Genomic DNA, 22,755 nt, shown 5'->3' with positions numbered 1-22,755 from the left:
TCCCCTTTTATTGACCAGGTTGAGGTTTCGGTTGTACAGTCTTCCTCTCCTTCCATTCTTGCATCTGTATCGCTCTAGCGCGTTCATTCCGGGTCATGACTCCTTGTCCATTCTGTCGTTCCGCATTTGAATACCTGTAAATATACTCTGTGGAGAGAAAAACTCGCGAAACAAAAAAAAACTCGGAAAAGAAAAGAAAAAAGAAATAAATTACTATTTTTTTTCCGAAATTCTGCATAACGTTACATCTTCAGTCCCCTTATTTTCCTCTCCTCTTTTCTGCTCTATTCTTCGATTTTAATTATTCTTTGATATTTTTTCCATGTTCATGTATTTATTTTTTTTTTGTATTCCATTACTCTCATTCCTATTATATATTATTCTTTATCAAGTTTACCTTCGTTTTTCTCTTTACATTTATTTTTGTACGCCTCAACAAATAGATTCTTCTTTTATTCATTTCCACCCTTGTTTTTTTTTCTTCATTTAGTATCATAACCCTTCATATCCTTTTTTTTATATATATTGCCTTGCTTTTCTCTTACAATCTTTTTTTTTAATATAATCGATTATTCTTCAATTTTTCTTTATTATCTCTTACTTTTTCTTCTTTATTCTTCTTCTTTTTGTTTTTACTCTGTTTACTCGTTTTCGTATTTCTCATTTGCCACTTTAGAATGAGTCCAGTGCCAGCTCTTCGGTTAACTCAAAAGTTATTTGGCTTGTTATTTCCTTTTTTTTCTCTGCCATAATTTCCTCTCTTAATATTCCCTTAAGCTCGTCGGTTCATTCAAAATTGTTCTGCATAATAATGCCAAATTGATAAACGCATTAATTGTTATAAAATAGCTGTCAAAAATTCATATCCCATAAACCTTCTTATGTATATATTTCATGTTGCCTTGTCACCTTTTTTCCCTCTCTAGGTTTCTTTATATTTCTCTTATGCCTGATGCACTCTTTCATAATTTTCTCTTTATTTACTTTATTGACTTATGCTCATTTTTATCATTTGGTTTTCTTAAGGCAATGGGGATGGAGGAGTAACATGAGGAAACAGTACAGTTTCCAAGGGCCTTTTTGAAGGCTAGAGGCGAATGAACTGAAGAAGTTTAAAGTCTCTTAAATTCAACAAGTAAAGGAAGGAAAGGCAAACTTTCAGTATCGTTCTAGATACGAAAAAAATGAACATCGCTTGTTCTTCCTTGTTTTGCGCCATCATATGTCTTCGTTTCGGACTAAACTGTGGACGCGACCAAATTACTCACTTGCTGATGTCTCTGGCAGAGATAAACAGAGATAAGTGTGTGTGTATTTGGTTGCTTCAAGTCATCGATATATGGATATATGTATATTTGAACCCGTACGTAAAAATAGTGCATATTCGCTACGCTGAAACCCCATTTGTATATAACAAATATATGGAGTATATGACAAATATAAACAAGGAAGGGAGATAACGGGAGAGAATTATTTACGCTAGGGTATTAGTAATGAATCTCTGCTGAGGCAAATATTCAACCTTTTTCCAAGCAGTTAACATTGTTTGTTTTCTGTCATCATAAAGGCTTCATTGGTGCCTTCGACATTGCATCAATGCATTGAACTGACGCTATGGTGAAGCAGGTGTTAAGGTTTTGTACCGAAAAATTATTTGGGGAATACCAAGTTATTCAATAAGTTGTAGCACTAGTTTCTGCGCACTGCTCACCGCGCCCGACTGGCTCAGTACTTTTTATTAACATATTTTGTTTACAATCACAATTTCTTATTTACTAACTTAATTTTTCGGGTCGCGCTAGAATCGTACGCACACGTTTCCGTGGTGCTGACTCTGCGCGAACCCCTGTTGTACAATCAAAACCGCTATGTTGAACTTGCCCCCTGGAAATTTGGCGAATAAACAAAACTAAAGTGGGGCCGGTTCGACATAAGCGGGACTTAGAAATTAAATAAGGGCGCTACATCTCCCCCTACTCAATGAGTTTTAGGGGAAACTTGCAGAGTTTTCCCTAAAACTGGGTCGTGCGGGTTAATACTCCTATATCCTATATTTGTTTATTCACAACAAAAAAAAATTGGCTTACTGTTTACATCACTTTTTTTTCTTTTAATTAAAAAATTTGTTAAAACAGGAATATATGAATTTATGGTTTTTATATCAATTCATACAGTCGTTCCTCTTGTTCCTCAGCTGCTCCCGTCTTCCGTTGTGACTCATCAATTGGTTGGTCTCTGATACTAGGTGTGGGTTGCTGCTTGTCTTCTTCCGCGTTGCGCAGTCTCATCCGTCTTTCTCCACCAGATACGTGTATTTGCGGTCCTTCCCTGAACATTCCAACGGCCCAATAGTTCAACCGACTCATAAAGTTTTATTTGATTTTTTTTTCGGTTGTAGTGTTTGCGTTCATTTTATTCCATGTCACCATTTTTGCCCCATCGGGTTGCATCCTTTCCTTCTCCAGCTTTTTCTTCAATCATACTGAAGTTTAGGTATATCGGCAGCAATCTTAGCTTTCAATATAATGTTATGTCATCTCTTCTAGTTCATCTTCGATCTTCATTTTAGTATCATGTGATTTCTGTTTATCTTCAACTTCAGATTTTTCGGCGAAAAATAATCGTTGTGGAGGTAGTTGTAGTCTTATTGCGTCAACCTTTGCATTACCTCAATTATGGAATTTAGTTGTATCACGTAGCTTTTATTCCAGATTTGCTAGAGCCAGATTGATCACTCCACGTTTCCAATACTCTTGCTTATTGTTGTTTTTTCTCCATCATCCTACAGTACCCGACACCTTCGATAATTGTCCTTCCGCATGACTCGTCGTCCTCTTCCTTCCTGTGACTATCCGGCTGGGCACTTCTCTCCTTTTCAGCGGTATGCTGAGTTTTGACCTTGACTCGTCTAGCCATGTATCGCTCCTCGTCGACAATCCATCTCCATCGTTCCAGGGAGATCATTTTACACTTTTTTTTATTCTATTGTCATTTACAACTTTTTTTTTTAACATAATTTTTTTTAACAATTTTTTTTTCTTAGAAATCGTTTCTTTATTAGAAAATTTTTGTTCGTTTTTAAACAATTTTTTTTTCTATTTTCTAAATCGAACTTCTGTTCTGCTATTTAGTTTGCTCTTCTTCCCTAATTTGGGTATTCCTTTTATATTCTTTTTTTTTCTAAAATGATATATTTGAATAGAATGTTCTCTTCCACACATGACCCTTGTATATTTAATCTGAGTTTAATCTTTTTTTTTTTAATGATAAAACCATAAGTTATGATGAAACAATTGAAATAAAGCAAATTAAAATCATTAATCATAAAATAATGATGAATAAAATCATAAAATCTTACAGGTGTGTGTGCCTGTGCCAAAAAAAATCTGTGGATAGTGCCTGTGGAGGTGTGTGTGCCTCCCCTTTTATTGACCAGGTTGAGGTTTCGGTTGTACAGTCTTCCTCTCCTTCCATTCTTGCATCTGTATCGCTCTAGCGCGTTCATTCCGGGTCATGACTCCTTGTCCATTCTGTCGTTCCGCATTTGAATACCTGTAAATATACTCTGTGGAGAGAAAAACTCGCGAAACAAAAAAAAAACTCGGAAAAGAAAAGAAAAAAGAAATAAATTACTATTTTTTTTCCGAAATTCTGCATAACGTTACATCTTCAGTCCCCTTATTTTCCTCTCCTCTTTTCTGCTCTATTCTTCGATTTTAATTATTCTTTGATATTTTTTCCATGTTCATGTATTTATTTTTTTTTTGTATTCCATTACTCTCATTCCTATTATATATTATTCTTTATCAAGTTTACCTTCGTTTTTCTCTTTACATTTATTTTTGTACGCCTCAACAAATAGATTCTTCTTTTATTCATTTCCACCCTTGTTTTTTTTTCTTCATTTAGTATCATAACCCTTCATATCCTTTTTTTTATATATATTGCCTTGCTTTTCTCTTACAATCTTTTTTTTTAATATAATCGATTATTCTTCAATTTTTCTTTATTATCTCTTACTTTTTCTTCTTTATTCTTCTTCTTTTTGTTTTTACTCTGTTTACTCGTTTTCGTATTTCTCATTTGCCACTTTAGAATGAGTCCAGTGCCAGCTCTTCGGTTAACTCAAAAGTTATTTGGCTTGTTATTTCCTTTTTTTTCTCTGCCATAATTTCCTCTCTTAATATTCCCTTAAGCTCGTCGGTTCATTCAAAATTGTTCTGCATAATAATGCCAAATTGATAAACGCATTAATTGTTATAAAATAGCTGTCAAAAATTCATATCCCATAAACCTTCTTATGTATATATTTCATGTTGCCTTGTCACCTTTTTTCCCTCTCTAGGTTTCTTTATATTTCTCTTATGCCTGATGCACTCGTTCATAATTTTCTCTTTATTTACTTTATTGACTTATGCTCATTTTTATCATTTGTAATTCAATACTCTCTTAACATTGACCTCCCAGCTCCTCGGTACATTCAAGGACGTTCTGCGTAAGAAGCAATAAATAACTTAGTACGCCGTCTTGATGGACGCATTATTTATTATAAATTAGCTGTAGGCATGACGGTCTCCTTTTTCATTTTTTCCTTTATTTCATTTTCTTCTCATTTTGTCTATAGATTCCTCTTTTTATTCCCTTTGTCTTTTATCGTTTTCTCTTCAAACATTTTAATACTTTGTATTCATCTTTATATCCTTCTTTTATTTGTTTTCTTAAAATCTCTTATTATATGATTTCTATACCCATTTTTCCTTCCTTTCTTTTCTCTTTTTCCTTTGAGTCTTCCATCTTAATGCAGAAAAACATTGTTTCATTATTTTTTTTTGGCTTTACTATTTCTTTGCATGTTCAGTTCGTTACTCGTGCTTTTTTTTGTTCATCTCTTTGTATTTCAATACTCTCCTTAATTTTCTTTTCATTATAATTTTTTGTTCCCTTACAAAAAAAATGTTTCATTTGTTTTTTAATGTTTTATCATTAAACATTTTGATACTTCATTTTTTTTCTTTTATTTTGGATTACACATTTCTAGTTGCTATGAACTAGTATGCAAATATTGAATTTAAGTGTTGTTAGAATCCCACATTTATAAATTCTTGTTATTTTTCATTTGTGATTTATCTTCTTCTGTATAAGCTCGACTTGACACAAAAAAACGAAAATTTAGGTTAATTTTTTTTGTACAAAATATCGTAAAAAATGCAGTTTCAGTTACTGTTCTTTATTCCCGGTTGTAATTAAAAATTAAATTCCTTCAACTCTGTAATCCCCCAATTCTAAATGGGAACAAAAAATGGTCATATCTCCTTAAAGCTTCCCCAAAAGTCTTATCGATCATTATTGCTGAGCTTTCACAGCTTCATTAAAATTTTTCTTGGTGCTCCCTCTCATCAATTCTTCAATCTTTAATCTTCCATATTCTTTTAGTCTTTAATCTTTCATCTTCTTCAATATTTAGTTTTCTTTTTTCCCAACATATATATTTTATTAAGGCACATGTGGCGTTAGCCTGACGGGGCCTGACGGGGCCAATATTTTGACAATTTTTGTCTTACAACTATGTTAGTAATATGTAACCGATTACTCGCGGTTGGCTCGAGGTTAGTATTACAAGTGTTCTCATAATTGGTATGTTGCAGTCTTCGATGCTCTGTACGTGTGCCCGACACGGGATACTTCCTGTTGGGAAGTTTTCTTTATTTATATCTTTATTGTTGGAGGTAAATTCATCTCCCATGATTCTTCTTCGCTTTCGTAGCGTTACTTCGTTTTATTTTTCTTTATCATTCGTCAATATCATCTTCATTTTGTTTTATTTAATTAATTGCTATCATCGGTATATCCCACATTTCTAGTTTCTCGTGAACTTTTATGTAAATATCGATTCATACATGTCCTTACAGGAATTCATTCCTGGCCTTCCAGCCCTTCGGTACATTCAAAAGCTATTTTAGCGATTGATGGACTCATTCTCGTTATTAATTGGCTGTAGACATATACGATTCAAATATCTTCATTTTTCTAAAAAAAAATCCCACTTCAAAGCGTGTGTGAAAGAAAGAATCACGCATTTTTTTAATTCAATAAGTACTTTCCCCATATTACCCTGTTCATACAACTCAAGTATGAGAGACATGATTGTGTTTTCCCAAACAGAATAATCAGTGCTTACAGAACTGATGGAATATTATTCATTAATAATTTTTATTTATGTTTCTCAAGACTTTTCTCTGGTGGGTCGAATAACTCAATTAAGCAGACGTAAAACCGTTGACTAAAATCAATAGTTTATAGAAGCATTTAACCTTACAAAATGATAACGATAACGAAATGATAACAAACTAATACAAATATGCATAATATTATTGATTACTTAGGGGTTTATCAAGATATACTGTTTCAACGCAAGAATTAGATTGTACAACTTTCTTTCAGGTACATAGTTTCCCTTCACATACATTTTATCGCACTTATTCTCAAAATATTTTAGTTGATTTAATAAATTGATTCTCCTTCCAACAGTTGATGTGAATTCATTTGGAAAAAACTTTTTTTTGTTCCACTTTTTAAAATTTGGTTGTTTTGAGTGGAAAAAAAAATTAATTGGTCCTATTCAATTTCTCGCTGTTGTCCTAAATTGTTACAATGAAATAAGGTTTTGCAGTCGTCAAAAAAATGTTTTTTTTTGGTTTACAGTAGTCTAACATTTATAATAAAATTTCTTTTTATGTATCCATGTTTTTTTTTCTCAATTTCACCCAACGATTTGCAAAGTTTTGTTTATCGTGTTTCCACATATGGTTAGTTCTAACATTTTTTTCCGCTCTCTCACTTAATCAATCTTTCATTATAAAATATGTGATTACCTTCGTTGATATTGTTCATAGATGCAAAGAGGAATTCCAGAAACGGAGTTCACTTCTATAACATCCCTCAAGATGTCTGATGCCACATTCGATTCGACGTAAATGAACCTCTCGGAGCCACAGTCCAGCAAAAGCAAAAACATCGACCGTGAATCGAACTTCTCAACAAACAACTGCACCCGTGGTGGCTCAACCAAATGAGCTTCTCCAACCGACTCCGTGCGGGAATCATTTTTCTTCAACATGCTTTCCACTTTGCTGTATATGCTCGACAGCATATCCTTATTGTTCGATCGATCCGAAACAAGCGATTCATTACCGGAATTTTCTTCTTTGGAGATCACTACTACAGGGGGATGGTTTTACTTGGTTCAATTGTACTAATAATTTCCCAGATTTTTTTCACTACGATACGTTCATTTTCGAACGTCACTTCTTGTACCGCATTATGCTGATCCATATTTTTTCGATTTTCTTCTTCTTTCACTACACTCTGTCCACGCACATTTTCTCAGCTAGGGATTCTGTTCGATTCCCAGATTATCTTCAAGGAAATCAACACTTTGTAAACACCACGATGGGTGGGCTGCTGTCCTCACTTGGACAGCATCCCACCGCTGTCACTACTTGTAGCACTAGTTTCTTCGCACTGCTCACCGCGCCCGACTGGCTCAGTACTTTTTATTAACATCTTTTGTTTACAATCACAATTTCTTATTTACTAACTTAATTTTTCGGGTCGCGCTAGAATCGTACGCACACGTTTCCGTGGTGCTGACTCTGCGCGAACCCCTGTTGTACAATCAAAACCGCTATGTTGAACTTGCCCCCTGGAAATTTGGCGAATAAACAAAACTAAAGTGGGGCCGGTTCGACATAAGCGGGACTTAGAAATTAAATAAGGGCGCTACAAAGTTATAATAAGTCATTAATTTATTTGTGTTCGCGTGCAGATAGAATTGATTTCGCTTATTTTGTCACCAAGAAAGTAAATGTTGTTGATTTGGCCTCGCTTGCCAGTAGCAAAATTTTCTCCACTAAGGATGACAGCTGCGCTTATCTCGAGCATGTATTGTTCTGCGAGCATAAGAATGAATCATCAAACAATTATCGTGAAATGATTCTACAATAAAAAAACATTTCAGGGGGACCTGGTAGAATAGCTATTTAAAATTTTTTCGTAGCATCATAAAATAATATCCGCAGTTATAAACAAGCGACTTGAATCAAATTACAGCGTAGTTCTACCTCAACAATGCGGTCGTGTCTTGAACACAACCTCCTATATATTTTTTTATTTACAATGATGCTACATCCCATGAAGAGATTGGATCCCATTCACAACATTGTTCCATCAATGAACCTGGTCCATAGCTGCAGTTCTTCAATTCCCGGCCGCACCGATTCATTTCATTTAATTTATTTATAAATACTTGTAGATTGAGGACTACTCCTTTTCAATTTCTACAATCGGTTGCATGTTTGTGCGAAACAAAGATTAACTCATACTAACAAGTTCATTCTACAACTAAGGTATACATGCAAGACTAATTGTCCTTCTACTAAACTAATTCCTTCCATTGAGCCAACCAACTCAAGATGGAACCTTCTTCGGGACTGAATACTTTTAATAGCAACGGGAAGTTGGTTCCACAAAATGGTTGCTCGTACAATGAAGGCATTGCGATAATGAGAAGCGCTGAAATGTGGCAGACCAAAACTTCTGGTTATTGTATTTCTGAACGGCTCGAATTTTTTAAAAAAATACCGAGGGCCTTTGAGCATGTTACTACAGGTTGTCAAACAGTAACGGAGTTTAATGAAATCATGAAATGTGCTGCCAAGAAGTTTGCTCTGAAATGAAGAGATTCTTGAGAATCTCGATAAATTGAATACCCATCGGACACAGCAGTTCACAGCCACCCTTAGTCCATACAATGTTGCCATTGACACATTAGAAGTCAACTCCATGTCGTATGTAATATGGGAGAGGAGCAGCGATTTGAAAAGCATCCCATCCCAGCCGTGAGTCTTCATTGGCGTATATTTTCGAGCACTGGTAATTGATTTGTTTATCCCATTGCATTTTTTCTTGAAAAATTTCTCCAAGATTGACAGCATTATTAACGTAATCTAAAATATCATTTCCCAGAGTAATATTTGGCAAATTTGAAGGCTTCTGCTGACGGGTTATAAGCATTAGCTTTGTTTTAGTTTTGTTGATGTGGAGTAGGTTACACTTTGACCATAGGAAAACTCGTTTTAGGTCAGCATTAATAAGTTGAGCCATCTCCACTACAAACAAATTGAGAGCATTCAAATATAACTGTACGTCGTCAGCAAACATGTATATCATGCTCACTCTAAGCACGGCCGGTAAATCATTAATAAATAATGAGAATCATTGATAAATAACAAATGTTGGTTTGACTTGAAAGCTTACCGTTACATTCTACGACTTGAGTCCTTTGAGACAGGTATGATTTAATGAGAGTTACGGCAGCACTAGAAAATCCAAATTGCATGGACAATTTTGACGTAGGACTACGTCTTACATTAAGGGGGCCAAATCAGAAAACAGGTTACGTTTTTATGAAATAAAGTTAATGTTAATAATTATTTTTGCTGCGAACGGATTTCAACAATTTGCATACCAATCGAATCGGAAATTTTCTAAGATTTGTTTGATATGCTATACATCCCATAGTCTGTATATGGTTGAAATTGATGAAATTTGGAAGCATTCCCATTTCCCCATACATTTGTTCTGTCCATTTGTGTGCTTCCCCGAACAGTGCTGTCAATAACGACTTATGCAGCTGCTAGAATAGAAACAGTCGGAGACGAATGAATCGTTAGATTTAAAATCTCCGTAAACAAAGGAAAAGAAGAAACAGAAAAGAAACAACGAAGGGGGAGAATATTTGCGAAGTAAGTAAGCTGTCGCTAGCGTATAAGTATTGCATCTCCTCTGAGTAAAATTCTCAGAATCTTTCTGTGCCCGAAACAACAAAAGACGCTGATTCTGCTCGTTAAGTGTTTTATGTTTTCCCTCGAGCTGTGAACGCTAGCGAATATTCACATGAAGTTTATCGCTGCAACTGTGTGCATCTGTTAGACGCGTGTTTGATGCTTGTTGTATGGCGATGCACGGAAGATGCCTCTCGTTAAATACTCAGTGCAATTCGTGCATTGATATAAATAAACAAATTGCGACATATGACCAATTAGTGTATTGTTCTCGCAAAGGCAAGAAAGAATCGTTGCTTCTCGAAAGGATTCTACAAAACCACGCAAGCCATTAAACCCATTTCCCGGAACTTCTTACTGAAGAGTTATTTCTGAACTTTCGACGTATTCGCGAATGATATCCGAAATCATAAACCAACAAATAAAAAAAAAAATGCGTAGTCCTACGGTCCTAAGCGGTCGTGTCTCTGATACAACCCCTCGAATTTTTTTTAGAAGCTTTACGCGAGAAACTCTCGCTTTAGAAAAATCAACAGTCCTGTACTTTTCTTATAAATGGTACGATGAATGTCATCATGAACCTTCAGAGGAGCTGAAGTAGTGCTATGATTTGAACGGAAACCCGATTGGTAAGGACTGATCAAATCGAAGCGATTAATAAATGTTTGGATTCGACCTCCGTGGCGGCGATGACCTCCTCATTCGACTCAAATTTCTGCCCGGCGAGTGATTTTTGCAAGTTTGGAAACAAGAAAAGTCGCACAGGGCCAAATTTGGAGAATACAATGGATGGGGCAGCAGTTCGTAGTGCAATTTGATCAATTTGGCCGTGGCGACGGCGGAGGTGTGAGCCGGTGCGTTGTCATGGTGGAAGAGTATTTTTTTCTTCGCCAAATGGGGCTGTTTCTCTGCAATTGAGCGTCGAATCGGCCCAATAATTCGGCATAGTAGAGCCTTGTGCCCGTTTTGCCCTTCTCCAGGTAGTCGATGTAGATCACACATTGTGAATCCCAGAAAAAGGTGGCCATCACCTTTCGCCCGATAGGACAGTCTTCGCCTTTTTCGGAGCATGTTCGCCGGGTGAAGTCCACTGTTTCGACTGTTCCTTGGTCTCTGGTACCAGTGTACCAGTGGAACCATGTTTCGTCGAAACGACACAGAAACTCCTTCGGATTGCGCTTAAACAGCGTCAAACACTGCTCTGAAGTGGTCTCACGGTTGCACTTGTTGTCCGGAATGAGCAAACGCGGCATCCATCGCGCCTCTTCTCATGCCCAAAATTTTATGCAGGATATGATCCACGCGGTCTTTTGAGATGCCTACTATATCAGTTTTCTCGCGCACCTTCAATCGGCAGTCTTCCAATACGAGATCGTTGATTTTTGTCATGTTATCCTCCGTGATACCCGTTTTCGGGGCACCTGGGGTGGCTCATCAAAAACCGACGTGTGACCTCGTTGAAACTCGTTAAACCAATTTTTGACGGTTGCCATCGAAGGAGAAGAGTCACCGTATACAGCATCCAAGCGCTCTTTGATTTCGCTGCGCGATTTCCCTTCCAAAAAACAAGAATCGAATCACCGACCAATATTGCTCTTTTTCCATTTTTCTAAAATTCGTGGGCACACCCGCTTCCACACACGGGCAAAACAAAACTACGAGTTCGATTCGACAGTAACCGTTTACGAGAATGCGAATCGAGTTACACGATAGTAATTTCTCTTGTGATATTGACACCATCGTGCGATGAGGCTAAGTACTTATCGGACCGCCCTCGTACATTAATTTTATCATTCCTAAATGCCGCGCTCATAACAGTTCGAGGGATATTCGCAATACCTACATTAGCATCAGCAACATCATCAAACATATTAACCGACATCGAAGAACAGATGAGAGAACAATCGTGAGGTCAGGCTAGCAAGTTGGAAGGAATAATTTACTAAAAAAGTTATACAAATACATAATCATCGTTTTTTTCCTTGTTCAATACTAATCTATTAAATTTCCACACAAACGTAATCAATTGAAGATTGAGTTTATACGCAACAGCAACACACCGCTTCAGTACACAGGCAATCCCAACAGCGACAACAGCCAAGATTCTTGCCAAGTCCTGCTCCACCTGATCCGAGTACCTCGCTAGCTGGACTCCTCTTATTGTTCCTTCCTTGTTGGTGTTCGATGCGAACACCATTTTTGCAGGGCTGCTGTTGGGCTATCTTGCAACATGCGTTGCCTATCGCACTTCTCCAGCCTTGATGACTTTCTGGATGCTGGGTTCGTCGTAGATTTGTGTTAGTTCGAGGTTCATCCACCTTCTCCATAGTCCTTTTTCTGTACCATCGTATATTGTTCTGAGCACTCGGTGCTCAAAAACACCAAGTGCTTGTAAGTCCCTTTCGAACATCGTCCATGCTTCGTTCCTATAGAGAACAACCGGTCGAATCAAGGATTTGTACATGTTACACTTCGTCGATGATAGATGCGACTTCCGTCGACTATGTGTCTTAGAATTCCACGGCAGTTGTTATCAGTTGTTATCAACGAGCCAAGATAGACAAATTCTTCTATCACCTCGAGCTCGTCGCCATCGATCACAACACTACTACCAACACTAAGAATTCTGTTACGATCAGTCCTTCCTGCTAGCATGGATTTAGTCTCAGACGCATTGATCCCAAGCCCAATCAGTCCTGCTTCGAGTTTCAGTCGGCTACCGCGATTATGTCCACGTCATCGGTGAAGCAGATAAGCTGACTAGATTTGTTGAAAATCGTGCCCCGATTGTTGAAACCCGCCGCCGCTTCTAGCGCCACGTTCAAGAGCAGACAGAAGAGTCCATCGTCTTGTCGACATCCCCTGTGAGTCGCAAAGGATTCCGACAGATCGCCTGAGATCCGAAAACTGCACTGCACACCGTTCATCGTTGACCTGATACTCGTAACACTTTTGAAGGATCTGCTGCAGTCGAGCAACCGGGAATGAATCCGGCTTGATAATTTCCCACAAATGTACTTGCTTTTGGCGATAGACGGCAAAAGAGGAGCTGAGACAAATGTTGTAGGCACCATACAGGATCATGATTGCACGGTAGCTTCCGGAAGGGGGCTTCCGGTCCAGAGCTGCTATTGACGTAGAACTACGTCTTTCATTAAGGGTGTCAAATCAGAAAACAGGTCACGTTTTTATGAAATAAAGTTAACGTTAATAACTATTTTTGCCGCGAACGGATTTTGGCGATTTACATACTAAACGAATTGGAAATTCCGTAAGATTTATTTAATATGTCATACATTAGAATCCCATGGTTAGTAAATGGTTAAAATTCATGAAAACTTTGTGTTTCTATTTTCCCATACATTTGTTCTGTCCATTTGAGTGCTTTCCCGAACAGAGCTATCAATAACGAGCAACTTATCGACGACCAACGGAGGGGAAATCGTAGGATTTTAAGTCTCCGTGAACAAAGGAAAAGAAGAAGAATGAAGGGGAATATTTGACTAGAGTATAAACAGTGGATCTCGCTGAGGCAAACTTTCATTCGGCATCGGACTGTTGAGTAATCCAGTTCACTTTGCTTTCGCTGCGCTTCGATCTAAGATTGGACCCCACCAGTGGTAATCCAACTTGGAAATCGTCGTTTGATTTTTCTGTTCGTTTTTCGCGTTATTCGTATCGTGTGTTCTTCTTTCCGCGTCATAAATTGGACGCTTCGCGTAGTGTGCGATGAGCAAGAAGAAGAGGAAGGCAGGCTCGAGCCCCTCAAAAAACGGACGCATTGACAGGGGCAATACAATTTCGAGGTAAGCGTCATCTAATGATGCACGCGGTGTTGGTGCAGTGAAAAGCGCTCGCACTGAACCGAGCCTTCGCGAATGTGACACCGCACCGAACAACAGCAAAGTAGGCGATTTCGGCGCGTCGGTCGAAAATGTAAACGTCCAGGCAGCAACCAAAATCAAGCTCCCCCCGCTGGTGGTGAAGGCGGTCGCTCTTGACAAACTCATCAGCGAATTCGCATCGATGGGTGTTACAGCAGAGTACAAGCTGTGTGGCATAACAAGTCTTTTTCGTAGCAGTTAACATTGTTTATTTTCCGTCTTCATAAGGGCTTCGTTGGTGCCTTTGAGAATGCATCAATGCATTATACTGACGTTATGGCGAAGCAGACGTTAAGGTTGTGTGCCAAAAAATTATTTGGGAATACCAAGCATCTTGAATGTCTTACTGGAATGTTATAAGTTATTTGGGTTCGCGTGCCAGTCGCAAAACTGCTTTCAACTAGGATTGCATTTGCGTTAATATTGATCATAATGAAGCATTGCTACTGTTTTCGAGGTTGTTATTAACAAAAAGAGTTTATTTCTCTTGTTTTAGTCTTGTTTAGAAAATAAATGTTCTGGAATTTTGTATGTGATAAGGTTTTGCTTGCCAGTAGCAAAACTTCCTCCACTAAGGGTGACAGCTGCGCTTCTCTCGAGCATGAGAAAGTAATGCAACTCTTTTCGAGGCCAGTAATATTAACAGAAGCGTTTCTTTTGAGAATAGCACAAAATGATGAGAAATGTTTTTATTGCTAGTAGTTTCAAGCCACCAATGTATGGCTCTGTATGCAAGCTATGGTGAACGCTTATTTGGCGCTTGGTTTACGCTTAGTTTGTACGAACGATATCTAGAAGTGCGATTCCTTTGAGGCAATACTAGATAACATGTAGCATGATATTTAATACTTGCAAGTGTTGTCATTGTTGTTGTTCACATGCGGTGCCAAAGATATATTGATGTAGTTATGAGATATGGAATAATGGTGCTGGTGCAACATGTATATAATCGACTGTAGCCGAGTCTATGTCAATTTCGAAAAAGGCCACCGGAATAGCCTTCGAGGTAAATTTTCAATGCATTGACATGAAATAAATTGCGACATACGATTGTTTTGCGAGGGCAAGAATGAATCATCAATCAATTATCGTCAACTGATTCTACAATGAAAAAATCATTTCTGAGATTATTCTACTAAGCAGTTGTTTCTATAATTTCACAGCATTATAGAATAATATCAGAAGGTATAAACAAGCGACTTATATAAAATAACAGCGTAGTTCTACGTCAACAATGCGGTCGTATTTTGGACACAACCTCCTATAATTTTTTTTCTTCGTAAATATTTTGGCATGTACTAAAGTCGTTGATCTTATCGCTCCAACTAGTACTATGGCGAGTTTCTGACAAAAGTTCGCGTGTGGATTATGAATAGTTATATGGTTATATAGTTATATAGAATATTGCATCTAAAGTCATAAAAAATTATAATAGAAGTCCTTATTCGTGCACTTTGGCAATATTAAAAAAAATGCTAATATTTTTTTCTTTGCAGATTGCAAAACTGTCCCTACCAAGCAAACCAGAGAAATACGCGCACATAGATTTTGGTGATTTTAGAAGGTGTTTAATATTGGTAGAAAGGAATTCTTCACAAACCCAAACAACTATTCAACAATTTTTTTATCGTGCAGATCTCGTTTATCTTGACATCGTTTTTTGGAACTGGAAACATGGCAACTGTCAGTTCATTTGACCCTAATTGGGTACGGCTGTTGGTTACTTCATTTTCACCATTCCTCATTACTGGATTAATCATACTTAAATTGCTGATACCGGTTTTCATATTAATTTGTGCCATGAAAGCCTTGCAAATCACAATGAAGGTAAGGACTGTTTCGAATATCATGTTCACTTTTTTATGTTATAATTTTTTATAGGTTGAATCCCGGGTGTTGTTTCTGATAATATTTGTCATTTGCGATATTATGTGTCTCCAATTCTTTTTTCTCATAAAAAATAAAGGATCTTGGTTAGATATTGGTACATCGATTTCGCACTTTGTCATAATGGAGTGCACGACTATTGTTTTCATAGCGTTGTTTCATTGTGCAAATTTCCTACTAAAATTTTCCATAATACCTAGAAGTAAGAGCGGAGAGGCTGTTAAATATATTCATAATCAATCGAAGATTAATATGGACTAAATTGTGAAAATTCTAATGAAGGAATGTCAAACAAATTTATTGTTGAACTATAAAGAATTCATGAAAAGTGTGTTTTTTATATAATTCGTTTATTTTTACAGACTCAGTTACATAGTTTTTGAGCAGCCGAACTATTAGCTATATTTTTATATATATTCTATCTATCTACACAGCCATTCCATGCCAAACCGATGTAGTGGTTTTCAGATTTCCGTGAAAAATGATAATTTTGTTTGATAATAATGTTTGAGAATAATAATAAATATTAGACCCGCATTTTTTTATTTTTTCATTAGGGTACCCATCAGTTAGAGGCGAATGAACTTCAAAGTTTAAAGCCTCTTAAAAACAAAGAAAGAAGAAGAAGGGTACCCATTTCCATTTTTGGGTGGTCCGAAAAATCAAATTTTTCCCTTTTTCCCAAAAATGACTTTTTCAAAAATTCATAACTTTTGAACTGCAAATCTGATTCAGATGATCGACATATCAAATTAAATTATCTGAGTTTTGCACATGACATATCCAAAAATCAGAGAGGCGTTTTCTTCGTTTTTGTGTAATTAGTTTTCAAGTTTACCCGATGGTCCGAAAAATCAGTTTTTCCTCAGGAATAGCTGTATATGTAATTTGTCTGACAGAACCTCTTTTGGGACTGAATCAAAGACCCCCTCTAGTACCAAGAGGATTGAAGCCATTTTTTTTTTTGCTGTAAGCTATTTGAATTTCTAATGCTCCGACTGATTAAATAAATTCAAGTAGCGGTGTTTCGCCTTATTAGGAAGGTGAGTTGAGCTTTATTATATCCGATCCTGGATCAAAATTGTTACAAGAAAGGTCAGTGAGAGAAAATTCTACCATCGAAAACTCAGAATCAAGATCGCACCTATGATATGGGGTATATTTCGAATTTTTTTTTTTTGTACAGGAATGGAATCGGCACAATTCTTTCGTACAAAATTGAAAACCCTTCGATGTGAATATCCTTCGCTTTAAGTAGATAAACCTTCTCGCCCTTATTGCGCACACCAGTGCGGATGATCTATAACGGTTTCTAACTCGAACCGAGTTTAGGTCACTCGGCACAGCTGCAACGGTGTATTGCACCACAGTTGGATGATGGTATTGATGACGATGATATAGCGATAAACACATCAGCTCACAGCGCCCACGATGAAGGCCTAAGAATTTGTTGAAGGTTTGAATTTGTTTAAAGAAAAAGATATAATGAAATAAAAAAACTCCGGAAATCATTTTTTTCTTCAACTCTCTTCAGTTTTAATAGTGAGTGATTTAGTGATAGTTTTATAAGTTTAGTTTGGAGAACGTCTTTATTCGATGACAGTTGGGTTTGGAATAAAAAAAAGAACAATTCAGGAGCCAAGTATGGACTACTAAGATGTACTATATACTGGATACTAAAGAGAACGTTTGCTTCGTTTTCACCCCCTCTCAATCGTTTAGTCCAAGATTTCTGCGTAGCTCCTGGAAACGTGTAGCGTCTAGCGCCTTGGTGAACAGGTCTGCCAGTTGATCAATTGTGCTCACCGGTTCGATCTTCAATCGTCCTTCTTCTACGTGATCACGAATGAAGTGATGTTTCACGTCGATATGTTTGGTACGTTTGGTTTCACGGTTCTTGACCATCCCTATACAGCCACGATTATCTTCAAAGATTACAATGGGTCCTACAGCTATCTTCAAATCGCCAAGAAGCCCAGCCAGTCAAATCGCTTCTGACGCAGCCGTACTCAGGGCAACGAATTCTGCTTCGCTTGACGACGTTGTCACAGTCGTCTGTTTCTTACTTGACCAGGATACGGTAGCTCCAAAGACCTTAAACAGACAACCGCTTACTGATTTTCGGTCCACGGTATCAGCAGCCCAGTCAGCATCCGCAAATCCTACTAACGGTTCCGCATTCTCGTTTCTTGTATACTCCAGATAGAGTCCCGATGTTCCTTGCAGGTAACGAACGATGCGCTTCAACGACTGCCAGTGTTGATCAGTAGGTTTTTGCTGGAAACGTCCCATGTAGCTTACAGGATAGCAAATATCAGGCCGCACACACAGCATGGTGTACATTATGCTGCCAAGTAGCTCTCTATACGGTTCCTTCGTCGCTGGTCCTTCACGATGCATTTGAAGTTCCTTCTCCATAGGCGATCTGCAAGGATAGCAGTTCTTCATCCCGAAACGCTCAAGTATCTTCATCACCCACGCTTCTTGCGAGAGTCGAAGTGTTCCTTGATCCCGGTTGTACTCCAGCTTGATTCCCAGAAAGTAATGAGCGTCACCACAGTCGGTCATCTGAAACGCCTCAAAGAGTTCTTTCTTCAGCCTCACAATCGAATTTAGCTTTCTTCCAGCGATCAGTAGGTCATCGACGTAAATGATGATGATCAATTCGTCCCCTTGCGTGCATTTCGTATACAGACAGTAGTCATGACTTGATCTGGTGAATCCCATGCGAAGTAACTGACCATTCAGCCGCTCGTTCCAGCAGCGGGGCGACTGCTTTAACCCGTACAACGACTTGTAAAGCTTACACACTTTACTTCGATCAGCTTCTACTCCATCCGGTACTGCCATATAGATTTCTTCCTTCAAATCACCGTGAAGGAACGCAGTCTTAACGTCCATCTGGTGAAACAGGAATCGGTGATGAACGCCTACTGCCAGAACAGTGCGAATCGTAGTTAGCTTTGCTACGGGTGCGTAGGTTTCTTCATAATCGATGCCCGGACGCTGCAGGTAACCTTTCACCACAAGTCGTGCCTTGTAACGAACCTTCTCGCCTTTTTCATCCTCCTTCACACGAAACACCCATTTCGATTGGATTGGCTTGATACCCTGGGGACAGGATTGCAGTTTCCAGACTCGATTCGCCTTCAATGAATCCAACTCTTCTTGCATAGCCTGTTGCCACTGGTCACGATCATCTCTACCATCGATTTCATCGTAGCAGCTTGGAACATCTGTAATGTTTGAACCAGCAGAAGTTGCACTGTACGTCGAAAAGAAATTGAGAAACTTACCGGGGAGTCTGCGCTCCCGTTCGCTGCGCCTCAGCAACGGTTGACCCTCATCCATGGATTCGTGCTGTTCTGATTGCGAAGGGAGCGCCCCGGTGTCTGCAGTGTCTTCAAATTCGTCGTCAGTCTCGTCATGTTCATCAATGTCGGGCTTGTTGTCGCTGTGGTTTTCATCATCGGAGTAGTGGGTGGTTTCCCCCTCTTGCTCGCCAGGGAAGTATACTACCAGCGGTGAGTCCTTCTTGTCGGAGCATTTTTTATACGGAAAGCAATCTTCATCGCATTTCACATCACGAGCAATAATAATCCTTCTAGCCTTACGATTCCACAAACGATAGCCATTTGGAGCATAGCCTACCAGGACTGTTTCTTTGCTTCTCGCATCTAGCTTTCTTCGTTGCTGGCCAGGAACCCAAGCGAAGGTTTTGCACCCAAAAATCCGGAGTTTCTTCACGCACGGCTTGGTTCCATACCAGGATTCAGCCGGTATTACGTCTTTGGGGAGAGCTGCTGTCGGACTTCGGTTAACCAAATAGACAGCAGTCAGGACAGCTTCTGACCACAGCTCCTTGGGAACGCGTCGATCAACATGGTGCGCACTTTTTCAACTACAGTTCGGTTGAACCGTTCCGAGACACCATTTTGCTGTGGCGTATAAGCCACCGTCGGTTCGATTTGTATGCCCTTTCTACGATAGAAATCTTTCTGAGCATTAGAGCCATACTTACGCCCCTAGTCCACAGTTAGGGTCGATATCTTCAAGCCAAATTTCGCTGTAGCCATCGCCTCATACTCCTGGAACTTGTTGAATACTTCGGACTTCTTCCGCATCAGATACAGCACGGCAAAGTGGGTATGATCGTCAATGAAGCTTACGAAGTATCTTGATCCATCCCATCCAGGAGGGTCGATAGGACCACACACGTCCGAATGAATCCTTTCCAAGGGCCTGGATGCTCGGTCACGAGTTCCACTAAACGGGTCACGGCATTGTTTCCCTTGTACACAGGCGTCGCAGAAACTCAGCTTGGTACCACGAAACTCAGCCCCCGTCACCAGATCGTTGCTTACCATCTTTTTCATGCCGTCCTCACTTAAATGCCCGAGCCGTCGATGCCATAACTTATCCGTTTCCTTCTTGCACAAGTTTGCTTACGATTTCTCCAGATTTATCTCCAGTTTCGTAGAGTCCGCCTCTCAGATAAGCAGTAGCGATGGTTTCGCCGTCTCTCTTCAACACTGCTTCTTTTCCGACAAAAATTACCTGTACTCCGGCCACCACTAGCTGCTTCACTGACATCAAATTGTCGCGTAGCTCCGGAATATACAGCACATCCTTCATATGGAGCGGATACAGTTTATTGCTGTTCCCATAGATCTCTCCAACGGTCTTTGCAAGTAATGATTGACCATCTTTTGCCACATTGATCACAATCGGCTGTTTCAGCTTCTGAACGCTCCGGAACACCTTGCTGTCATTGACCAGGTCTGCCGTAATCTCGCGAAGTGACGCAAGCGCCAGAGGGAGAAATTTTCAGTACGAGACTTTTCGCAAAATTGCATGTATAATTAGCACACGCGTACATTACGAAAATCTGATCAGTACAAATTGTTTACAATTGATGGAAAAACATTGCCATCGGCTCGATTTTTGAAAAAATGCAGTTTTATTTATGCTATGTTACCAACGCTAGTTTGTTGTGAAAACAGCAAATTTTAATCGCTGTTTCCACAACCGATTGGCGTTCATCCATCAAAGTATGGGAGAATCTGTTTCCAAATATTTTCTACAACATGCCACCGTTGAGTGGAGCATGAGGTAGCATCAGAGAGAAGAGTTCTACATATTTTCCGTCTTTGTAGCGTGTGTCGAGCGGGCCAACGTAGTTGAGAGCCCGATTGTAACAACTATGGACAGCATCTTCTATTCCAATCCAAAATGCAATTGAAAACATCCGTGTTGAATAAGATAATTCCGTCCGAAATTATCCGATGTAAAGCAAATACAGTTTACGCGAGGATGTTCTGAGTTTTGTTATAAGATGCGTTTCGATGGAGATTTTAGACATTACCCTTCGATCAACTCTCAGCTTCAATTCATCCGAAAAAGACATTGAGCGCCCCTTGATTATGTGAGGTTTTTTTTACCAAAAGTTGATGAATTGTCACTCAAGTAACATTTAAATTGAAATATTGCTTTATTTGCATAAGCGATTTTGAGGTCGAAGCTGTTCTAACTCTTTCCCGTATATCCCGGTGAGAGAGCTTCGATTTACGTGGAGCTCTCTCCTTCTTACCGTATCCTTCAGGATTCGCCAAATAATTGTGCACTACTTGATGGGATCATCCAATCCGATGAGCAATTTCTTTGATACTAACATTTTCTTGGTGAAATGCATCGATTTGTCTTTCTTCTCTCTCCGTGAGCACTTTTCTCTTCCGCATTTTCCAGATTTGTTGATCAAATTAACAAAAACAACGGAAAATGTGTTGACGGCGCCAGTGGTTGTGTGGTTAGCGTAACAGACTCACAATCCGATCGGGTTCAATCACATCTGGCGTCGTTGGGATTTTCTGAGGCGAAAAATCTCTGGTTACGTCTTCCTTCGGAAAGGAAGTAAAAGAAGTTGGCCCGGCTCATGAGTTGTTGAGTCTGATAGGTAGGGACAGGTGGAGTCGCCTTCCTGATGTCGGTGATTGGCACTGAAGTGGCGGAAATATACCGATGAAAAATAAGCGAAGATAAAAAAAAATAAAAACGGAAAATGTAATTGGTCTTATAGAAACTTGACACTTGAAAAACACAAAAACATTCGTTTATGCTCAGCGCTCACACACACACACATGAAAATCATGCAGTGTATGGTAGTCACCAATACCTACACACTAGAATATAAATTGAAGCATTGTTTGTTTACAATGACACAAAGCCGCAGGATCATCACCTGGTCTCATAGAAGTTGGACAGAGTGTAGGAGGGTTAAGAACAGAAACGTCATAACGTCATATATTTCCGTCATATTCGTGTCTACATTGAGGTTTGCAAAATTCGCAATTACCCAATCCAGCGTAAAAACTAAGAAACAGGATACTATATTCAAAATGTACGACATTTATTGTATTACAAATTTATTTATACCTCAATAGTAAAATGTTCAAAATTTCGTTGGTAGTGTACTACATTCTTCATAAAAATTACATTACGTTTTATAGTCAACTTGCACTTCTTTCTGTATGCGTGGAGGTAGCTCTCTATATATTGCTTCTGGGACATTGTCTGAAAAAAATCATAATAATTTGAAGCTTCTGAAATACTAGAAGATACTTACCGTTACATCTGTAAACTAAATCGGACCATATTATCATTTCCTGAGAGAAACAGAACACCCCTAAACGACCACCTTTTAAGGTAGAATCGAATATATTTCCAGAATCTGCAACCATTTTCTCGCCATCGAATACTCTTAGTCGAATCAACCCAATTTTGGGACGATGAAGAAGAAGCCACCGATATGCAGTGCGCTCCTTCCAACCAACATTTCTAGGATCCTTCCACAGTAGTTTGACTTGGTCTTTCGTGTCTCCTGTATGCCACAAACTATTTCGCAACATTTGGCCAGGTCCTGTATTACTGTCAATCAATTTAAGCTGGATTCCAGGTTCGGCGGATGCACGGAATGGTGTTGCTTGCCAGTAAGTCTGTATGTTCTTCTTCCACATCACAGCGTAGAATTTATGATTGTCCTGATAACTGAATATGAAACCAACATAATCGTCATCTATTTCTGTATCAACGAAAAATGTTCCTTCGAAGTCGACGCCTCCAAAAGCATCATACCTAAAACGACA

At 38.8% G+C, this 22,755-nt stretch overlaps 2 protein-coding genes across 7 annotated transcripts in view; one reads left to right on the top strand and one right to left on the bottom strand.

The window, feature by feature from the left end:
* The window catches only part of LOC129776048 (GPI ethanolamine phosphate transferase 1), a 50,304-nt gene extending 34,363 nt beyond the window's left edge, over nucleotides 1–15,941 (top strand). Inside the window, exons 12-14 of the mRNA XM_055781425.1 lie at nucleotides 15,223–15,303; nucleotides 15,362–15,553; nucleotides 15,608–15,941. Of these exons, the coding sequence (XP_055637400.1) occupies nucleotides 15,223–15,303; nucleotides 15,362–15,553; nucleotides 15,608–15,874 (540 nt within the window). The 3' untranslated portion in view covers nucleotides 15,875–15,941. The remainder of the gene's footprint in view (nucleotides 1–15,222; nucleotides 15,304–15,361; nucleotides 15,554–15,607) is intronic.
* A 6,107-nt stretch (nucleotides 15,942–22,048) lies between these two features.
* Nucleotides 22,049–22,755, bottom strand: part of LOC129775994 (cartilage oligomeric matrix protein) — a 34,747-nt gene continuing 34,040 nt past the window's right edge. For all 6 annotated transcript variants that reach the window (XM_055781334.1, XM_055781331.1, XM_055781333.1 and 3 more), the window contains exons 17-18: nucleotides 22,236–22,744; nucleotides 22,049–22,183 (exon numbers count right to left, since the gene is read on the bottom strand). In XM_055781334.1, the coding sequence (XP_055637309.1) occupies nucleotides 22,107–22,183; nucleotides 22,236–22,744 (586 nt within the window). In that variant the 3' untranslated portion in view covers nucleotides 22,049–22,106. The remainder of the gene's footprint in view (nucleotides 22,184–22,235; nucleotides 22,745–22,755) is intronic.

Source organism: Toxorhynchites rutilus, chromosome 3, assembly GCF_029784135.1.
Source record: "Toxorhynchites rutilus septentrionalis strain SRP chromosome 3, ASM2978413v1, whole genome shotgun sequence".
Classification (NCBI taxonomy): Eukaryota; Metazoa; Arthropoda; class Insecta; order Diptera; family Culicidae; genus Toxorhynchites; species Toxorhynchites rutilus.
This window is presented reverse-complemented; position numbering and strand designations above follow the sequence as displayed.